Below are 22,256 nucleotides of genomic sequence, written 5' to 3'. Positions count from 1 at the left end.
ATCTGTGGTTACTGATGCAGGTGCAACTTCGGGCCCCTTGTGAATTCCAAAGACAAAAAGCAGGGATCCCAAACTCGATTGCCTTCAGGGGATAGGCAGGAAATAAAATTGAGTGAGTCGGTCCAGGTCAGGCATCAGAAAAGTGTTTGTGTTTGGAGAGGCACTAGGGGATGAAAAGGGAGCAGCGAGAACTGAAGAACACCTGTGCAGCCTCAGGGGAGGCTCAGCACGCAGATCCAGTGTGACGGGGCCGTTTCAAGGCAAGCCCCAAATCTGGATTTTTAAAGGAAATGTCATAATTTTAAAATAATTGGTTCAGATGGTCAAAATGGAATAAAATATGCCAGACAAGAGGCTTGTAGGCTACCTTCAGCCCATGAGCCGCCACTGATGTCTTCGGACTGAGGGAGAGCCTCGTTTTCCCAAGGAGAACCAAGCCTCTAGTGAATAGCAGGACCGGTAGGCTGTGGTTTCCACTTTCATGTCAAAACATTGTTATTCTGCATTCTTTTGGTGCATTATAGACCACCCCACACTGAATGTTCTCAACAGAGACCATTTTCTTGTGTTGATGGGTTCTATGGGTCGGGAATCGGGAAGGGGCATATCTGGGGGGGGGGATGGATGTCTCTGCGCCGTGATGGTTGGGGTGTCAGCCAGGAAGGCTCAAAGGGGACAAGACCCTGATGTGGGACCCTCTGAAGGCCCACTCTGAACACGTCTAATGGCACATGCAGGCTGTCACCTGGAGCCTCAGCTGTATACTCGCCTCACTTCATGGTGGGGCGTCCTCACAGATGGCGGCCTCTGGCTCCTGGGTGGTGGAGCTGGGCTCCAAAACAAGCATCCTGCAAAGCCCACGGAGCTGATTTACCTCGTAGGACTTCACTCATAATCCCATAGCATCACTTCTCTTGTGGGTGTGAGCCTCCCTCCCGGATGGGAGGAGAGCCAAGGGCCCGTCCTAGCGAGAGCATGGGCAGGGGGGAGCAGGCGTCAGGTACTGTCATGCTCGCCTTGGGGAAACACAACCTGCCATATCTGTCAAACCCCAAGTGGACTGAGCTGGTAAAAGGGGAGCGGAGTGGAGATTTCAGCCAGCCAATTAAAAGGCACAGCTGTCCCTTCTTATTTATCAAAGTGTCTGTCTTCTTCTCCCCTGGTTTTCTTCGTGGTTTACAGCCAGCTCAGCACTTAGCTTTCTGCCGGTGTCACTGTCGCTGACCGGGATGGCTGTGAAGTCCGTGCTTAACGTGGGGACAGGGGCACGGCAGGTGTGGGCGGAGGTGCCGGCTCACGGGTGTGCTGCTCAGTTATGCTTTTGTGCCCTCCAAGGGTCTGCAGTGGTGGCAAGGGACAACAGGGACACTCGGGGCTCAGGAGCATGGGGCCGCCTCTCATTCCATAGACCCCATCTTGCTGTCCTGAAAGCCGAGCGAGGCAGCCCTCTCCCTCTGCTCCCAGGCTGTGCAGTCGAGTCTCTCTACCAGGGCTTTTTCAACATGAAAATGTCGGGAAGCATATCAGTGTGGAAGAGCAATTGGTCTCATCAGAAAACTTCGCCAGTGCTGTAGGATCTGGACAGTGCTCTCTGTTCTACACAAAAGAGACATCTTTCTGCCCGCTGCCGGGTCCGTCTGTTTCTTACGTAGTCAGGGCTGAGTTAACACACATATTTCTCACTCAGGCTTTCAGTTCATGTGCTCGCAGCCCAGAGCCGCAGAGAGGGATTCTCTGAGTGGCAGCCTGGTCTCGGTCCCGCTGCATCCTTGATCCGCCGCCCCAGCCCTCGGTGTTTGAAACCACCTGGTTGATCCGCTGATGCCCTTGCTCTGGTCTGTCCGCCGTCGGGGCCGGCATGATGGAGCAGCATCCCCTGATGGTGCAGGGGAGAGACCTCACAGCAAAGCATGCTTTAACTCTTGCAGCTTCAGCCGCTTGTGGGAACTGTCCCTGCAGGTCGCGTTGAGGAGCGCACCCGACTTCAGAGGGGGTGGAGGAGCGGGTCCCCACGGGTACCTGGAGAGGAGCTGGGAGCGCCCAGGCAGCTGCCGCAGTGGGCAGGTGAGCGTACGGTGTCCCGTGGGCCCCTTTCCTTTACGTGGCCACCGGTCCAGCCGGCTGAGCTCAGGAAATGTCCCATCTTTGTAAGCTCTTTTCAGTCTCGGTTTTCTCACCTGTACCATGCGAGCCGAAGTGGCGGTGTCTAGGTGAGGGGAGAGCCGTAGGGCCGAAGGACTGAAACGTGCTCTTCTGAGCCCTGTGAACAGGCGCTTCCAGCAGCCGGAGCGAGGGAACAGACCCCTGTTTGGGTTCTCACATCCGCAGTGGGGTTCTCTTGTCCCCAGAGAGGCCGTCAGCCTGAAAGCCACAGATTTCATGGAATGAGCGAGACAAGACTCTTGTGAAGATCTTATCTCCCCACACTCTTGCTTTTTAGCTTCTCTGATGGTTAAATGAATAGATTTTGTTACACTCCAGGGGAGGGGGGCACGCACATGGGAGGTAGGAAGACCAGGTCCCACATCTGTGATCATGGGTGCAGACGAGGGGGACTGTGGGAAGGAGAAAGGGAGGGAGATGGTGGGAACGAGGGAGCTGTGTGTCTCAGTTTCCCCTAGTGGGGCAGCAACCTGGATGAGGGAGGGAAGAATCTTCTGGAAAGATCAGCCGGAACTCCGAGGCCAGAAAGACCTGCAGTAGTCAGTCGGGTTTGGGTTCTGGAAGCAGGTTGCCCCACGCATTGGGTACACAATGACTAAATCTTCCGGGTTTGGTGAGACTAGGTCTGAGTGTCTATCAGACTCCATGGGGATCGTGTGGAGGTATCTGTGTGCCACGCCCCCATGTGCCCTGCAGGGCACAGGGAAGGCAGCTGCAGGCGGGCTTGTCCAGTTTGCCGACAGACACCCTTCAGGGACAGAAAAACTGCAGTAGAACATAGTGAGTCAGAGTAAGGCTCCCGGAGCCAGCTTCAACCATTCATTAGCTGTGTGACCTTGGGAAAAATACTTAACTTCTCTGTGCCTCACTCTCTTCACCAGAAGTTGGGATAAAACTTGTCTCCACCACAGCCCCTGCACAGCTGTCCTAGTTTTTAGGTGAGACCCTCCCGTGATGCATTGATTTTTCACTCCAAAGCACATTGTGAGAAGTGTAGGCTCACCGATCCTAAGGGATGAACCACCGTGGTGTTGTGGGATCGCGCGGCAGGCAGGGGGATCGTGCGCTTGAGGGCGCGGGTCATGTGGGAGCTTTGTCCTTCCTGCCCATTGTTGTTGTGAACCGAGAGCTCTGAAAACCAGAGCTTATTAATTTTTAAAAAGGGATATTTAAACATTACTGTTTTCAGGAACGACGCATGTACCCACCTGCTGGCCTGACAATTTCTGGTCGGTTTCCGATCAGAGAATGTTGTGTAAACAAATTTTAACTGGCCATCATGTGCGGGTAAACTACACTAATTGAAGTCTGCCCACTGGAGCTTGCAGAGAGCCTCCTGTGATGACCTGTGCGGGGGGCTGAATTCTGTCCCCACACTTGTGTCCCTGTGCCTGTGCACAGGACTTTCCTCAGAGGTAGAGTCTTTGCAGACACAGTCCCTCTGGTACGCTGTCGAGCACTGAAAAATGTGTTCAAAGAGTAGATCTCGTGATAAGTGTTCTTTTCACAGTAAAAAAAAAGTAAAAAATAAAAGTGGAAAAAAAATAAAACCTAAACACACAATGATGAAAACAAAATTCAAAGCTGGGATGGTGGGAAATTGTTGGCTCTCGCTTCGGGCATGAGTGTGTCCAAAATCCAGAAACAGCAAAATTAAAACCCCCAGACCAATAAAATAGCCTTTAGTAAGAGTTTATCGCTCACGTAAGAAGTTTTTGCACTGGGTGCTTTCGAGTTGGACACTGATGTGAAGCTCGGGGACATGCCATCAGAGGGTGGCTTATTGGGTGAAACGGGGAGGCTGTTTAACCTTTCCAAGGATGGTTATCACAGTGGGGTTTCCAGATGGCAGGGGATTGGTTAAAACCACTTTTAGGAAGATTTCTTAAGTTTCTTTGATGATTACCAGGGGCACTGGAAAGAAATAACCCAAGTTTCGCCTAAGTTCATGAAATAAGCTGGATTTAGGGTTGCTCACATGGCTTACTGGATTTATTCACTTGGGGGGTATCTTCAAGCTTGGTCTCTATTTTATTTTAGTTTAAATGTTGGATTCAGGGCTCACATACCAGCAAGGATCCATTTCTTCCCTCCCGGTTCTTTCTTCCCATGAGTTCACGTCTTGCTAGGTCTCTTCAGAGTGCACTGGCCGAAGCCCTTTGTCTTCCCAAGCCTCACCTTGGATCAGGGATGAGGACCTGGGATAATTTTCTGGTGGCTCCTGGGAAATTCCCAAGCCCACCGATCCGATTGGACCCAATCACTGTGACCAGAAGGAAGAAGAGTGCCGATGGTCTGTAGGTCACCTCATCTGTTTCCAGGACCCAAGGCTGTCGCCAACGAAGTAGCATACTTTCAAGGTAAAGCGCACATCCCTGTAAGCAGGTCATTGTTCTGAAGGATGTTGTGTGTGAACAGCCAGGGTAGTGTTCGGATTCAGAAGGCACCTGCTCCCAGGGACAGTACACTTGCCTGTTGTCTTTCGGGGAGAGGGCTTCTGCTCTGGGCTACCACCCCATCATTGCCTGCTAGGTGTTCCTTTTAGCTTCAGAGAGGGGTGTTTGAAGGGCACACTGTTCTCTTTCTCTTTCTTTTCTTTTTTTTTTTTTTTTTGCAAACCAATCTATCTTTGAGAATGTCCTAACAGAAGATGACTTTTGTTGAAATAGCCATCAAATACCCCTGAAAAATGAAAGAGAATAGGAAGGAAATAGCCCTACCAGATATTAAAACACATCATAAGCTATTATGTTTAAAACATTTGGGTGCTGCCTCACAAGAAGGCAGACAGATCAATAAAAGCAAATGCAGAGGCTAAAAATAAGCCTAAGGAGCAGACGAATTTAGTATAGATCAAAGATGGCATTTTAAATCAACGGGGTACTGGGTGAATCATTTAATAAATAGTGCTGATGAAGCCCGTATGGGGAGGAATAAAGCCAGATCCCTCTTCCACTCACTTCTCACATGAAAATAAATTCCATCTGGATCAAGGGATTAATATTCTTATGAATCAATTTCCTAATAAACAATAAAAATAAGACCAACAAAAGGATAGAGATGGACAAAGGATGTGAACAGACATTTGATGAAAAAGGTTATTCAAATATAAGCCTATGAAAACCGTGTTCAATGCCCCTCAGACTTAATGAATTATTATTTTTATTTGTCAGATCCACAACAATCAAAAAGGCAGGAAAAAAGGCACATGAAGACACTCTCAGTGAATGTGTAAATTGCTGGAATCTCTTTGAATGGCAATTCAGCGCGTCCTATTGAAATTGATCACGGGCATCTTTTCTGACTTGGCCCTTCCTCTTTGGGACATGTACACTGTAGACATGCTTGTGTGTGTATGCAGAGCTCTGTGGATGTGCAACTTCTCTGATGCGCTGATTGTGGTAGCTAAGATTGGAAACCACCTAAGTGTCCGCCAGAAGGGCACTGGTCAGTGAGACGTTCGGGACACATGCATGATGGATTCATCTGTGGCTGTGAATCAGCGGTGCAGTGCGTCTCTCAGTGTTGATACTGATGTACCCACTAGATGTACATTTTAAATACATATATAGTGTATAAAAGTGTGTACGGTACTGCCATTGGTGTTTTTAAAAAATCGACCTATCTACATATATTGATCTCCCTGAAAATGTACATTAAGTTGGGTCGAAGCGAGGGGAGGGAAGTCTTCAGTGAGAGAAACTTCGTATCCCCTATTGTAACATTTAGATATTTATGTCATGCCTGTATTATTTCTTTAGTGAAAAAAATGTTAATTAAAAATTAAAAAGACAAAACAAAACCCAAAAGACATCCAGAAAGTATGAGTTTGTTGCCCAGAGCTCTGGTTTTGACTTAGAATGTTTCCTTTAATTAAAGAAGTATATTTAAGCAATTCCTCTAAAACACTAGTAACCTCGAGGACGGGAGAAAACAGCAATCCTGCTGCTCTGTTATGTGCTGTCGTGAAATTAGAGGGTTGGCTCTCAGCAGACAGTAAGATTAGGTCTCATCCCAAAGCCTGGGAGCCACGCGCAGCCCAGCACCAGGGCGTGCTGGTGCCCTGGGAATGGAGCCGAGTTCAGAAACACTAGTCATGGGGGACGAAGGCCACCCGACTTGCTTTTCTGCAAATACAAGTCCTGCTTGCTCTCTGAGGCCCCGCAGAACTTTGTGTTCTCATCTTCTGACTCCTGTTGGAGTGCAAGGGTTGTGTTTTATTTTGCTTTGCCCCCCCCCCCCCCCGCGAGGGCTTTGATTAGTGATTATTTATGGACAAGATAGAGAGTAAAATTCAGAATAGTCAGGTGTCCAAGTTTCTGTGTCAAGATGTATGTGATGATGATGACAGTGATGGATGAAGTCTGTTTTTTACGGGACACTCTTTGAAGGACTTGGCACGAGGTTATCTCTGAGAGTCTGTTACATTCAACAAAAAATAGGGCTTTTTTCCTGTCCGTCTGCTGGTTCGTCGGATGATCTACGATGGGAGAATCAGTAATACGCAGAATGAGTGAGGCCGTGCCCTCGATCTCCGCATGTGGGCAGCACAGAGAGTGCGGGCATTTATTGCTTGAGTATCAGAGGCCAATAATATGACCATCTTTCTGGATATGGTGATGAGCTGTCTTCTCTTGCCCCCCATCCAGCAGAGCCATCACTGGGGAGCTGTGTCGAGGGATGCTGTCTCCATCAAGGCTTTGTTTCTCCAAATGGGAATTACTGGTTTGCATGGGGTTGTAATCATCCTGGTGAATCCATAGACACTGGGCTCACATAATAAGCCATGGAACATTTAAACAGCACCCTTCACAGTTGGGTGGCAGGCTGTTTTCAGTAGGAACAAGGTGAGATTCCCTCCCCACTCAACGTGCTGGGCAAAAACCAATCCAATTGAGAAGACATCCGTATATGCATACATACTTTCCTTCTGCCTGCCCACTGGGTTTAATTGCTGGCTTTACCATGGGGCAGGTATGTTGATAATAACCTAAATCTTTCTAGGGTAGCCACTCCTATGCTGGGCTCTCTATCCCCTTCTCTTGCCTTTTTTATCCTTTATAGAACTTACCAACATGAAACGTGTGTGTGTGTTCTGTCTTTCTTGTTGGAGTGTGAGTTCTGTGTCTACAGGAAACGTATTTTGCTCATATTTGCATTTCCAGTCCTGTGAATATCACCTGGAAAGTCAAACTGTGTTTGATGAATAAATCAATGAACGAATAAACATAGTTTGGTTTACTCGTAGTGTTATTCATTACCTGCTTCGGTCCTGTATATAGTCACGTATTTATAAAACTTTTTTGGGGTGGGGGGTGGGGGGCAGGATCACTCCCTCCAGAGCTTGCGACAGTTGGCATCCACACTCATCATGCCCGCATGGGTCCACCTGCTGGGCAGTCCTGTTTCTACTGATTGCTTGTCTCTTTGAACTTGTGTCTGCAGGAAAGACTGGCCTTTGCACCCTCCTCACGAACAGAGTCAGAAGGAAAACCAGGCACTTGGAAGGAGTAAACATTGTGTGCAGGAAGCACTCTTCTCCAAGATGCTTTTAAAAAGTCATTCAGCCTCTGTCTGGGTTGGCAGAGAAAACCCATTGGCCAGGTTTATCAGGATGGCAAGTGCTGACTCACTGAGGTCCCAGGATAAATCGGAGGTCCTCAGAGCCAGCAGCCTGCCTGCCTGGCTGGAGACCGACATCCCATGTTGCTTACCTTTTGGGCCAAGATGTAATGCTCAGCTGTTTTGGCTTCCCTCGTCACTGGGTTCTCCTGAGTTGGTAGGTGGCCAGCCTGGTGCCTGGTTTAAGTTATTTTATTTGTCCTTGGAGCTAGTCAAGAGACCAGGATGATCTGGTGAATAAAGCAGCATATTTAATATAATTAAGGCTGCTTCATACAGTTGTGCAGGTTGTACACTGCTCAACTCTAGGAAGCCCCACTTCACATCATTATCTGTATGAATGATGCTTCCTGGGATTGGTCAGTGCCCAAGTTGTGTGTCCATGTAGCAGTCCTGGGTGTGATTCTATCTGTATAAATCTGTAGATTGGGTGTGAATACAGCAGTACATAGGTGGATGATGACTAAAATATTGTTGGTTTAGATTCAACGAGATGGAAGTTCAGGTGATTTTTACTTTCTTCCCCATATCTTTGTGTAGTACTCATTGTTTCCCCACAGGGAACATATTCCATCTACTTAGGACAAAAATGATAAAGTCGCCATCATTGTGAGTTGTATGTGGGGGGTGGGGAGGTTGCAGATGTGGGCGCGTTTCCGTGCGTGAGTGCCTCCGTCCCACCCTGGACGTAGCGGGGTGCTCTCAAATGGCTCTTTGATTCACTCATGCACTCCGCAGAGGCCTGACTTCCTGAGTCCCAGCTAACCGAGGTCATACACTGGTGACCTTGGGCTGTTTCCAGACCTCGCATATTTCCTCTAGCCAGGTCGATGTTTTCAAAACTTGGGATCTTACATAAAAGTGTAAGATCTTCACTTCAGGATTGCAAAGATTTGGCAACACCAGGCCTACAGCCGGAAGTGAGGGCTCTGTCCTGCATTTGAGGTCTGTGCTCCCAGCCTGAGCTGCCGACCCCTTGTTGAGTTGGTACTTTCTAGTGGGTGACAGAGCCCCGCAGCCATGGGGCCTTGGGATGTCCAATTACTAAACCATTTACTGAGAGCTGTTCACCCCTCCACCCGGCAATGGGTCCCAGCCTCCCCGGGGCCACACCCCCCATGCTTCCTCTGCTCACACTCCTCCCCCTGGGGGTCTTGGAGATGCCCCTTTCTCTTGGGGGCAGGAGTCTCTCCTAGAATGTCCCACACAGGGTGGTCCTTTGGTCCTGGTGCCTTACTGACAGTGTGACATCAAAAATGGTTTGCCGTGAAGTCGGTGGTCTTCATTCTAAATTTAACAGCTACCCAAGAAATGGCCACGTGAAAACAGATTCCCTCCTCCCCCTGAAGCTGTGAGCCCCAGAACCGGTGGGAGAGTTTCAGCATCTTGTCAATACCCATCCACCTGCCTCCTTGTAACATGACCTCTGCTCACCGCGTTTCCTCGTCCTGCACTCGGAAATCAGTTTGAGTGGGACCTTCTCATGTATGTTCACCCCGAGGGGTGTGCAGAGTGATTCGCTGAGACGGTGGAGAATCAGGACTTCTCAGCACGTTTCTCCTAATCTCATCATTTTAATGCATCCTTTCGTGTATGTTTTATTAGTATATTTACATTGCAGTAGTCCAAGCACAAAATTGATAAATAAATATGCCCATATTAAGGGAGAATGCCAACAAATAATTTACTGGTGTGAGTGCATGATAATAAGCAAGAATTGGAACCTGCTGTTTTACAGGATTTAGATTTTATGTAGGATCAGCTTTTCTGTAGCGCTGCTGCGTATACCGGGGTCGTCCCGAAGCCACGGCAGAGACTAAGCCAAGGACCTTCCAGGGATAGAAGGAGGGGCCCAGTGTCACGGAGCCACAGAGAATGGCTGATAGCATTGTCAAGAATCACATGAATGTTGTTGGCTGGGGCAGGGCCAGGACGTGGGGAGAGGGTCAAAGCGGCTTAGCTCTGACAATAAATGAACTGTTCTGGGTCGTGGGGCACGCGGACTCGGTGGGATGGGACGTTGTTGTAAACGGTTCCCGGTCAAGCAGCAATTAGACGCAGTGCGTGATTGTGAGCTGTGGCAGGAAGCCTACTGTGTGTGAGGATACAGAGCCCGCTTTATTCTTTCCACGGTGAATGAGAGAAAAGGAGCAAATGGCACGAGGAAAATTTTTGGTAAAAAGCTTTGCTTTGACCCAGAGGGGTTTTCGTTGGGCTTTGAACCAGTGGGGAAACATAGGTTTCTATCCTTTAATGGGGAAGGGTTCTGGTCACCAAATCGACAACTCTTGTAAGCATGCTGTGTCCTTCTGTCACCCCAAATAGGAGACACCGGGTGTGGGAGTAGCAAAATCAAGTGTGAATGGCGGTCAGCACCCGGGTTCCTAGCTGGTTCGGTAATGTTATTGGATGCTGTGCTTGGAACACATATATACACACGTGTTTGTATGTGTATGTGTGTGTACATATGTGTATATGGGTATATAGTTGACCCTTGCACAACACGGGAGTTAGGGGTGTCAACTCGCTGCACAGTCCAAAATTTGAGTCTAACTCCGACTCCCCAGAACGTAACTCCTATAGCAGCCCACTGTTGATGGGGAGCCTTACCAATAACATACACTGTTGATCAGCGCGTACTTCATATGTTCCATGTATTATATATTGTATCGTTGCAAAAGGGAAGCTAGAGAAAGTAAAATGTTACTAAGAAAACCATAAAGAAGAGGAGATACATTTATGGTCCTTGCTGTATTTATTGAGAAAACCCCCTGCATAAGTGGATGTGTGCAGTTCAGACCCATGTTATTCAAGGGTCAACTGTGTATATGTGGGTATGTATAGGTGTGAGTGTGTGTACAGTTTTGTGTGCGTATACCATAGCTCTGCTATGTTTTAAAAACACAAGATGCCCTTAACCCAAGCAGGTTTTACTTGTACCCACCCCCATGCATGTGCCCACCAGGGGAGAAATGATGGCTGTTTTCCCTGTCACTACGGTAGGTATATTTTCAAGTATAAGTATGCAACAGAGTGTCTTTGGAAATGAAGCGCTGTGTTTATCCCTGTGTAATGAAGCTGTCAGGGTAACCTGTATGGATGGAACCACAAGTAGGTTATAAAACCTCCTTTAATGAATGTACGTAACTCAGTTGTTATAAACGAAGGCAGGAATTAGCACTAGGTTCAAACCCAGTGAGGCCAAACTGCACACGTCCTACGAATTATCTTAATGGTTCCCGAACACCGCGACTTAGGGCAAGGTTAGTGTGTAAAAATGACTAGCCCGATGACAAACCTTGTTCAGTATACACCGTAGATAATGCGTTCGAGGAATAACCACCCGGTTTCCTGTGTGTGTTCGCACTTGATAGAAGCCGTTCAGGGATACCTCTTGAGCAAGGAGCCGTCCTTCCATTCAGGACATCTGCAACATGCCCTAGGACTGTGTCTTCTCTTATGAAAACGTACTGTGCCAATGTAAAGCAACCTCCTAGTGTCCTGCACTGTTTCAGAAAGAACGTCCCCTTCAAAATAATGTTATTAATTACAGCGTCCTACAGCAGTAGGATCACTAGGAACAAATACTGGGTACTTCATAGGTTACATAAGCAACCACGTCCTTTCCTGAGAACTTGAAAACGATTCACAGAAGAAGCATCATCTGAGCTCCACATGACCTACTTGTGAATACAATTTAAGAAAAATACGAGCTCATTCTGTATCAGAAAAGTCTTATGTGCTGATATCTCCTATAGAATGAAAAGATCACCAAATCCAGAATGATGACCTATTTATTTAAAGCAAATTTGATGCAATAAAATTCCAGCATACCATAATTAGGACAGCCCTTAGAATTCATCTCGATATAATAGCATCTGTCCTCAGTGAATTGAACTTTTTTTCGGCCACCACATCCTGGTTGCCTGCTATTTAATTGAGTTGCTGCAAGGCAGAAATCATAGTTTATTCACCTTTATGTTTCACCAGAGTATCCCGAAAATGAGACGGCTTTCTGGCCTGTGCATTCAATTCCTAATTTATAAATAGCTGCTTTCAAAGTGTTGGCCTGTACGATGATTATTTAAAACACAAAACATGTAATTTTTTTTTCCTGCAGAAAGAATGTTATCCATTGAAGCTCACCTCCTAAAACTTCCAGCTTTAGCATCGTGAGGGCCCCACGGTGATTCCCCTTCTCTTTGTGGAACAGTCAAATCAGGTTCTGTGTCGGGGTTCCCCGGGCCACTCTCCAGTTTGCTGACTTGCTAGGAGGACTCAGGACGTGGCATGGGGTCCTAATCATAGGGGTGATTTGTTACAGCAAAGGACACAAAGCAAATTCAACAAAGGGAAAAGACGCATGGGGCGAAGACTGGGGGAAATAGGAACAGGCTTCCAGAACCTCCTCCTGGGGGAGTCATGCGGGACGCCACTGGTTCCTCAGCGGTGACTTGTGGCCTCACGTGTGAGTCTCGCCCACCCGGGAAGCTCAGCTGAGCCTAGAAGCCCAGGGTTTTCACTGGGGGCTGGTCACCAGGCCCCTCTGCCCGGCATGCACCGTGATTCCAGACTCCAGTGGGTGTCGGGCATAAGCCCCATTGTTTGTACAAACTGTTTGCGTATGGTGAGCCCCTCTTCTCAGGGAACGGTGGGGACCTCCCCCCATAAGCCCAGAGCTTGGATGCCAGCCAGGAGCCTCCTTGCCAGTGGGGCTTTCTGGAATACCAACCCCAGACCTGCTTCTGGGTCTTCTACACAATGTACTTTGAAGTTGTTTCTGGGGGAGGTCATGTTTTTGGGGTTAGGGGCGGGCATGTCCCTCTCTGCCCTCCTCGTCTCTGAGTGTGCAGGATGGTTCAGAGGCGGAGGGTCGGCGTCTGTGGCCGGGGCTCCGTGTCCATGTGTGCATAGCAGATGGACCTCTGGAGGGCCCCCCCACCCGACGGTCTTCTCCCCAGTCGCCTGCTCGCCCCCACGGCTCTTGCTGGAAGGTTCCTTGTGTGCTTCCCAAGGGACGAGGAGGAGAAAACCCGTCAGGAACATGACTCTCAAACATGAGGCCAGTTTGCACATCAGACGGTGTGCGATGCATTGCATTTTGTATTGTACACTTGCCGTTCTGTATGTTTGTCACTTGAAACTTCTGAGAGCAAATCAGGGCTCTGCTGTGATAGACCCTTCCTCACTCACCAGCTTCTCGGGAAGGAACGAGGCCCCTCGTATCTTGGCAAGGAGCCTCCGGGCATATCACGGTCCCCCTGCCTTGGACGATGAGGAAGGAGTGAATGAATGGGCGTGTGTGTGCCGGACAGCACACGCGCCTCGGCAAATCTGTCTGTGTAAAGTCCGAGTGGGTGTTCGATCTCCAGACAGGCGCTGACCAGTGATGGGTAGCAGGGAATGTGAGTGGGATCGGGGTAAGCGGCCTCCGTGCCAGATGGGTGTGTGTCAGGCCAAGGGAAGCACCGGGCACGGTTTGGGCTGCGAGGTGGTTCGGGGCCAGGTGACACCAGGGTCACCGCTCCGTGGAAGCTCTGACCCCGCAGGACCTGTGTGATACTTCAAAGCGTTGCAGCTGTAACGCCCGGGAAGCGCACCTGGTGTGTGGGGCACAGTGGCTCAGCAGCCGCCAGGACCCAGATGCTCAGGGCAGGGGAGAGGGTGGGGCTGTGTGGTGGGAGGGGCGGGGGCGGGCGGGGCGCGAGCGGGGGGGGGGCGCGAGCGGGCGGGGGGCGGGCGGGTCGCGAGCGGGGGGGGGCGCGAGCGGGCGGGGGGCGGGCGGGGCGCGAGCGGGCGGGGCGCGAGCGGGCGGGGGGCGGGCGGGGCGCGAGCGGGAGGGGCGCGGGCGGGCGGGGCGCGGGCGGGGGCGGGCGGGGCGCGAGCGGGCGGGGCGCGGGCGGGGGCGGGCGGGGCGCGAGCGGGAGGGGCGCGGGCGGAGCCGGACCCCTGTGTTCAAACCCCAGCTCCTGTGCTCCCGGGGCCCCTTGTTAGGCCCTGAGCACACCTGAGGGAAGCAGGTAGTCCAGGTGAGGCTTCCCTCAGTGCCTGGTGCAGAGGGGAGGGTCCCTCTGCAGAGGTGAGCGCGGTGTCAATACTAACTTCATTCGTGCGGTTTTAATTCATTTCCTTCTCCTGTTTAGTTATCATAGTCTGGGGGTTTTCAAGAAAGTCATTGTTTAAAAAAAAACCCAAAAACCGAAGCCACCCATGAGCGCAGCTGTATTTCTTAACGCCCACAGACTGCCCGTGCACCGTTTCTAGCCCCTCTGCTAAAGGTGGGAATGATTGGGGACAGTTAGGACAGAGGGATTTTGAGGTGCTGGCAAATATGTGATTAAATCCTGTTTAGCGTGAGCTGACACCTGCCGGGCAGCCGTGTGCAGGTGTGTTCCCCGTGCTCCCAGAACCCGCGGGACCTCGCGCTCCCCAGCGCGGTCTGAGCTGTGCACTCGCTGTCTCCTTACAGGGCCAAGGTGCAGAAGGGCGTGAGCGTCGTGGGGGTGAGAGCCAGCAGCCCTTCCATTTGGGAGGTCACGGAGGGCAAGGACCACAGTGGCAAGTACGCACCTGCTGTCATCGTTTGTCAGAAGAAATCCGCTGGCTCGGAAACCAGGTGAGTCCCATGGCGTCCGGCATCTCCAGACTCGCTGTGACGGGGAGCTCCTTCCCGCATGTGCTGACATCCCGTTCTCACTGTGATTTGCATGTGGTGCCTGTTTTCTGTATAACTCGTGCTTCCCAGGAAGATGGATGGCTCCGACCTCCTCCACAGTTGAGCATAGCCGCGGGGCACCTGCAAGGACCCTGCGTGCAGGTGGGATTTATCTGCAGATGGTCCTGCAGTGCATCATGGCCTCCTCCCTGTGGGTCTGGACATCTCTGATATGATGACCTGTCCCTCAAGTGTTACAACAGCGCTGTGTGTATCTGGGCACACGTGGGGTGCAGTCCCCATTTGCCACGTAGACGTATGTGATTGTGCACACGCACTTTCTGATGCACGGCAGGCTGTCTGCTGTGGAATGATGGGCCATTGTGAATCACTCTAGAGACAAATTAAAACTTGAATCTGTGTCTGATACCCACCAAATTAGAAACCCTTAACTCACAGCTGGGCAGAGAGACTTGGAAACTCAGTGGTTCCTGATTTATTCCTGTTTTTCTGAAACCTCATTTGTGGCTCTGGAGAATTCTTAGTCTGGTCACATATTTTTACTACTTTCAGGCTGGTTTGTTTTTGCTCTGTATATTATGGAAAACTGAAAAAATAACAAGCATATGAATCCCAGGTATGTAACATGTTATTTCTGGTGTCAGATTATTAAACTTCATAGCTCAGTGTTGGGAAAAAAACGTGTGTTTTCCATTTACTTATTCTAATATCGAGAACATGAATCTCAACTGATGGCTATGATACATTTTTTTGGTTCATTATCAGGGAGCATTTGATGCCAGTTTGGGGACAGTTTGACTTGGGATCCCTTCTGTGTTCCTTTGCTTATTACACTGGTGCTCCAGGATTCAGGTCGTCAACTCTCAAGCTCTCGCTTGGGTTCTTCCTTTTATGACCAGTGTTCTAAGAGTCTTTCTTGAAGATTTGCTTGTAGAGCAAATGAGAGGAAAAGGAAGAAATTCGGATCTAGAGTTCTGCCCTAACTGTCTATGTAGTAACAGAACGGCACACTGATACACATAACGAACTTACACATATCCACACGTCCAAATATGCCTGTGCCAGTCCTGTGATTTGGTAAGTAGAGGTAAAAAACCTTAGTAAAGATTTCTTTTGTGTTGTGAAGTTAGCAAAAATGAGGAAGGAAGGATGGATGGATGTATGGATAGATACAGGATAGGTAGTTAGGCAGTTAGGTAGGCAGGCAGGTATTCTTTAGCAGAAGAGGAGAGGAATTGGGCAGGAAGGATCTCAACCAGTCTGTTTTGTTTTCTGCTCGCTTTCTCGCGTTTTCTCTGTGGGTTATTATTAATAGCAGTGGTTGTAGTATTTTCTATGAAATGTGAAGAGATTCGGACCATTTTAAACCTTTTTTTTTTGCTTTTGAATTTCTGGCTAAGAATTAGTTCAGTTTGTCCTGGGGCCTGGAGGAGAAGTAAGGAAACTTTCTGAAGGTGCCTCATCCCCACTAAGGTGTAAGCTGCTGTTCCTGGGTCAAGCAAAGGCCTTGAACACGCCTTTAAGTGGGACAGAAACTCAGCGTCTGCAGAACACATGGAAACGTACCAACGTATGGGGCTTGCCACTTTTTTTAAATTTCTGTCAGTGTCTTCTTTCAGAAGCAAGTGCCCCAAAGGGAATACCAAGTTATTCCTTCAAAATCCTGATATCATAATGTCGTCGCCTGTGGAGAACATGCCTTATCCCTTTGTAGATTCTGACGTCCGTTCTGTTTCCTACTGTGGGTCCGGATGATGTGAAAAAAGGCACACATGCACACGTAGACATACATACTTCCGTGTGTCTGTGTAAGTAATACGTGGTATATGATATACAGTATATTACATATGTCTATATGCACCACGTGTCTGTATCCGTAATGAGATACATGTATCTATGTAGCAGGACTCTATAGAACACGTACACAATACACGGAAGATATAGGTGTTTAAGCACGTGCACTCACTGTCATGTGATTTATCCATACTCACACGTGTCAATGTGGGTGGAGGGTTATGTTTTTAGAATCCAGTTCTTTCGCCACAGCTAGGAAGGATCTGCCTAATGAGGAAGCCTGCACGTGTGGGCCCTCTCGGTTTGGGAACGTGACTCTCCTGTTTGCAGCTCTGGTTCCAGCCCCTACAGCAGCGTCTGGTGCACATGGGGATCTCCGTAAATGTTTGTTTCCTGCAGTTCTAGAATTCCACTTCGTCTCTGTTACTACATGTGGTGGGATGCGAATCACACACCCTGAATCCTCACCAGTACACCTGTTTAAAAAAGTAAGGTGTATAACAGGGTGTATGTTGAAGGCCAGTTTGGGGGAAAACCCAGGGAAGGGTACTTTTTGAGCAGAGGATCTGGCAATTGTGCTTTCTCCTGGATGGGGTGCCAAGAAGTTGGGGGAGAAGGCTGAGTGTAAGTTACATTATCCTGTGAACCATTTGGACTGTGAATTTTTTGCTCTGTGCATGTATTACCATTTAATAAAATATATACAGCCAAATTGACATTTTTGAATATGATATATTCATTAATATATTCAATTTTTCTCCTCACTTCAGATTTTCATTTTACTTCTGTCTGCACAGTATTCAGTGAAGAAGTACCATGCTCCAGTATTTGGGGTAGTGAGTGGCCTGGGAGGAGAACCATTTCTCTTTATTTGAAGGATAATTGGAAAATGTATTATGGAGTAGTTTAACATTAGAAGGTTTTGCTTCAGAAGTTGTCTTGCTTTATAAGTTCTCCCCACTCTCTTTGAATGTTTTTTAGTTGTTCGTAAAAGTCAGAATCAGATTATCAGAATGCAAAGAGGCAATCTTAATTAGCCTGAGTGAGAGTCATGGATTTTGTATTGCTAATAATTCACCATGGATCATGAAGTTGCGTTAATGAAGTTAAGTCGCTGTGACAGGTGTAATTTTATGGATTAAGAAGACACTTGTGGTAGTGATGAATTCAACTGGAAGGAGAGAAGATCTCTCATCTGAGTTGAAATACAGCCTTCCCTTTCTGGAGAAGTTTGGTTGCTGAAAACCTTATCATCATAGTATTAACATATCAATGTTAACACAGCTAGGGGGGCTCTTGACTAAGCCTTGCCAGGAAATAGTATGGGACAGACTAGAATAACTAATGCTCTGCTCATCAGATTCCATATTGCATTTTTAGAATCTCACTCACTACAGCACAAGGTAAACTGAGACCAGTGTGTAACAGAAGCCATATATTTTTAATATGCTTGCTCTTCTCTGCTTAGAGGAATGTTTTCCAAAGTTTGCCACTATTGCTGTGTAAATGATTTTAGGTGGTAACATAGATACGGGTTTGAATAAACTTGAATGACATTTGCTTCCATGGCTTTCGGTTCTCTAGGAAGACTTCTGATGGAAATGCTCAACCTTGGCCTTACAGTCTCTCCTTTGCCAGCAGATCATAGGCAAGAGTACACAGCTAGAATTTGATTTTTTTCATAATTATCATCTACTTGTTATATATGACACTGATGTTATGTTTACCGTAGGTAATGTGTCCCACTTTAAAACATACATATTTTAAGAACATGAACTGCTGTAGAAATAGTGGATATTTCAAATAGAGGCAGAAATGACTAAAGTCATGAATGTACATTCAAAGTGAGGTTATTCTGGCATTGATAAGTATATCTCAAACTCTGTTTGTTAGGATTATTTGATTACTTAATTTTTAATGCAAATAAGAGTGACTTAAGCAAGACAGAAGTTTATTTCTCTCTCAAAAAGAAAAAGCCTAGTGTAGGTGGGCCAGGGCTGGTATATCAACTCCCCAGTCCTTCAGGGTCCAAGGCACCTGTCTTTCTTGCATGACACGCTGGTGCAGGGCTTGCATCCTCACAGACTAAAATGACTGCAAGGGTGCTGGTCATCACATCTGCCCTGTGGAAAAGGGTCTTCTCAGCTGGGTCGGCTCCCTTTCAGCAACTGGAACCGATGCCAACAACTGCCAATTTCCTCTTGCATCTCCTCGGCCAAGACTCAGCCAAGTGGCTGCACCAGACATCAGAGAAAAGTAGGAAACATCATTGATGACAGACAGTGGTGTGTTCAGCGCAGCGTCATTTTTCCATTCCTAAGACAGAACAGACCAAGTGGATCCAGCAGCCCAAATCCTCTTTCTCGGTAATTTTTAAAGGGCAGATGTTGTGGGATTTCCAATAGGAAGATGAAAAGCACATGGTACCTGGCGATCTCTTTCACTCTGCCAGGCTCCTGTGGAGGTTCCCAGAGAAATATAAAGGGAATATAGGGTGGGTAGACCCACCTTAGCAATGCACCAGAAACGTTATGCACCGGTTAGAAAGTTAAGGCAGAGTTTATTCAGGTGTAGATGGTACTGAGCTGAACGAGATTGCCAAGGGGGCCAGTCCCAATTGTGCATGAGAGAGAGAGAGAAAGCTGGACTGTGAGTGGAGACCCAGGCATGAAAAGCCAGGAGCGGTCCTGATGCAGACGGCACGCTGTTTTCTGTGCACAGGTGCGTGTGAACATGAAGAGCCGGCAAGGCTTCCCCTCTGGAAGCGGCAGAGTCCCTGCATGGGGGGCACCCCCAGGGATGGGTGAGAATGAACTCGGGGAAAACCCTCAAAAACCCGAGACAGAGACAGAACTGCCTTGCATGAAACAGAGATGCTTTTAAACACTGATCAATGTTCTCAGACTCAGGTCAGAAAAGATGGATCGAGCCTCGAGGAGGAGAAGCCACGAGATCAGGAAGACAGAGAGAAGTTGGAACACTGTGGCCGTTGGGTTCGGGGCTGCAGAAACTCGAATCCACGTAGCTGGGCAAAACCTTCAGGAGAAAGAAACTTCAGAAGAGAGCGTGAGAAGTGGAAAGAAGGAGAGACCCCTGAAACCAGCCAAACGAGTGTAAACAAAGAAGAATGACCCCAGGAACATGGGAGCTAACCTAGTTACCACAGGGTCAAGCAGTACTGGTTATACACCCAGGCGGAATTAACCTACTTACCACGGGGTCCAGCAGTACTAGTTATACACACAGGCGGAACTAACCTACTTACCACGGGGTCCAGCAGTACTAGTTATACACACAGGCGGAACTAACCTACTTACCACGGGGTCCAGCAGTACTAGTTATACACACAGGCGGAACTAACCTACTTACCACGGGGTCCAGCAGTACTAGTTATACACACAGGCGGAACTAACCTACTTACCACGGGGTCCAGCAGTACTAGTTATACACCCAGGCGGAACTAACCTAGTTACCACGGGGTCCAGCAGTACTAGTTTTACACCCAGGCGAACTAACCTAGTTATCACAGGGTCCAGCAGTAGTAGTTTTACACCCAAGTGGAACTAACTTAGTTACCACAGGGTCCGACAGTACTAGTTATACACCCAGGCAGAGCTAACATAGTTACAAGGTCCAGCACTGCTAGTTATACACTCAGGCGAAGCTAACCTAGTTACCAAAGAGTCCAGCACTCCTAGCTCTGCACCCAGGGGAACTGAAAGCAAGAGTTTGCACAAAAATTGTTGCACAAACCTTCACACCAGCAGCACCCATCATAGCTGGAAAGTGAGCAGATAAACCAGTGTGGTGTGCCCACCCGAGGGGACCCTGCTTGCATTTACACAAAGGGAAGTGTTGACCCATCTACAACATGGACCAGCTCTGAGCATGTCACACCACGCGATACAAACCGTTTAGATGATGTGTCCCGAGCGGGCCACTTCTTAGACCTACGTCTGGGCAGCTCCGCGGTTGCTGGGGACCAGGGCCTGAGCCTGACTGCTGGTGCACGTGGGTTTCTTTCAGAAGTAATAAACATACCCTGCAGGTCAGTAGGGGGACTGCAAGCCACTCACCTGTACACTTTAAAGCGAGGACTTTGACACCATATGAATTATATCTTAATAAATGTGCTATAAAAGTAGATTACAAAATTGCTTACAAGAGAATGCCAATTTGTTTCTAAATAAATAGAGGGCGGGAAAAATTGAGACAGGACCCAACAGAATGTAGACCGCGCTCATCCCCAGGTGGTGACGTCACGTGTGACGCATGCATTCCTTGTCATTTGCTCGGTGTGTGTTTCTGAAAATTCCCATAGTGAAGGTGGATTGTTTTGAATTAGGAAAAGAAGAGATAGGGAAAACAGAAAAATTAAGCTGTCCTGCACTGTGACAATTGTTGTTTAACAGAGCCCTGGATGCTTGTCTTTGTTGTTACAGAATGGAATATGGACTATTTGGGGTTGCTGTGTCCATCTGCGGGGTTGCCCAGATTCAAAGCCAGAAAGATCTGGCCCCTTTGTTTCAGGCAGTAATTACTTGTGATAGAGATCTTATAGATTGAAAACTGTTCCGTTTCGCTTTAGAAAGCGAAGTGTAATGATTGCTCTTTGCTGCTGTGGGCTGTAGCAAGATGACAGACCCAGTGATGGAAAATAAAGATCTTGAGATTTTTTTTAAATTAATGTAATACTTTGATTAGATATATTTTCCGGGGGTCTGTCTTCAGCGAGGCAGTTCAACTCTTCTGACGTCTAGAACCCGAAGGTAACAACAACAAAGCCTGAGATGATGGTATAAAATTGTCAAAATTGTACATCTTTCCTGTGTTAAGTGTGATTTGTTTGATGCGTTAAATGCTTGCAGCATCCTTATCATTGATTTAGGATTACGATATGCGTACCTTTTAGTGTTTGAATGAGAATTCCTTTCCGCGGGGGTAGAAGGAACAGGGGCATCAGAGTCAAGGGAATCTGATCTGTCTCATTTTTGTGCTGACGACTGCACGTCACCAGAGAAGTAACAGGAGGTAAAGCATCCTCTTCTGTGATATCAGCAACGGTATCAACGCGAGGTTGGCCTTTGCCGAACTCTTGTGCGAATCTCATATAATCCTGCGTGTGAACACACTGAAATAATCAAGGGCACCACGCTAAGAAAACCATCTATTAATTGTTTCAGATTGTTAAAATGGCGTATAATATAGGGAGCCTGCGTACCCAAGTCCTCCTGGATCGTGGAGAATTATATTTTATTTCCATACTCAGAATGAAAACTTTCATAGAATATGAGATGAATTACATTAGTCGCATGTGGAGGTTTTATCAAGTATTGGGTCTGAATTTAGAACCTGTCAGAAGCATTTCCATTCAAGTATGTTCTAATACCTTCTGCATTAGGGTTACAACAGACCGAGGTATTGTTTCCAATACTACCAGATAGCATTTCTTCTAATCATATTGCAGGGGGGGAAAAGATGCACATAATAAAATGTTTTTCTGAGAATGAGGAAGAACAAGGGATGCTTATAGTGCTGTGCCAGAGGAATTATAAAATGCTTCATCCACTTTGGAGAGATATCTGTCAGTATCTGGCTAATAACATTTAAGACGTGCATCTGTATGACCCTAAAATTGCATTTCTAGGTACATCTAGTCCAGATTAAGGCTTGACAATGGATGTGGAGAGATGTGTACAGTGGCATTTGTTACTGTATTTTTAAAAATCACTGACGGCCAGAAACAAACTAAATATTCATCAAGAGGTGAATGGACTTTTTTAAAACAGTACATTCACATGGTGGAATCTTATTCTGCCATTGTGAGGAGTGGCTTAGATATAATTGTATATATATTTTAAGATTTTATTTATTTGGGAGAGAGAGAGAGAGAGAGAGTAGGGGGAGGGGCAGGGGGAGAAGCAAACTCCGCCCTGAGCATGGAGCCCGATGCGGGGCTCGATCCCTGGACCCTGAGATCATGACCTGAGATGAAACCAAG

At 47.8% G+C, this 22,256-nt stretch overlaps 1 protein-coding gene across 1 annotated transcript in view; it reads left to right on the top strand.

The window, feature by feature from the left end:
* Positions 1–22,256, top strand: part of TMEM132D (transmembrane protein 132D) — a 547,747-nt gene that overhangs the window by 236,610 nt on the left and 288,881 nt on the right. Inside the window, exon 3 of the mRNA XM_088019389.1 lies at positions 14,255–14,401. Within this exon, the coding sequence (XP_087875515.1) occupies positions 14,255–14,401 (147 nt within the window). The remainder of the gene's footprint in view (positions 1–14,254; positions 14,402–22,256) is intronic.

Source organism: Eumetopias jubatus, unplaced genomic scaffold (assembly GCF_037043125.1).
Source record: "Eumetopias jubatus isolate StellerSeaLion01/CBP00866 unplaced genomic scaffold, mEumJub1_p1.0 scaffold_16, whole genome shotgun sequence".
NCBI lineage: Eukaryota > Metazoa > Chordata > Mammalia > Carnivora > Otariidae > Eumetopias > Eumetopias jubatus.
Note: the sequence above shows the minus strand (reverse complement) of the source record. Positions and strands in the feature narration are given on the sequence as shown.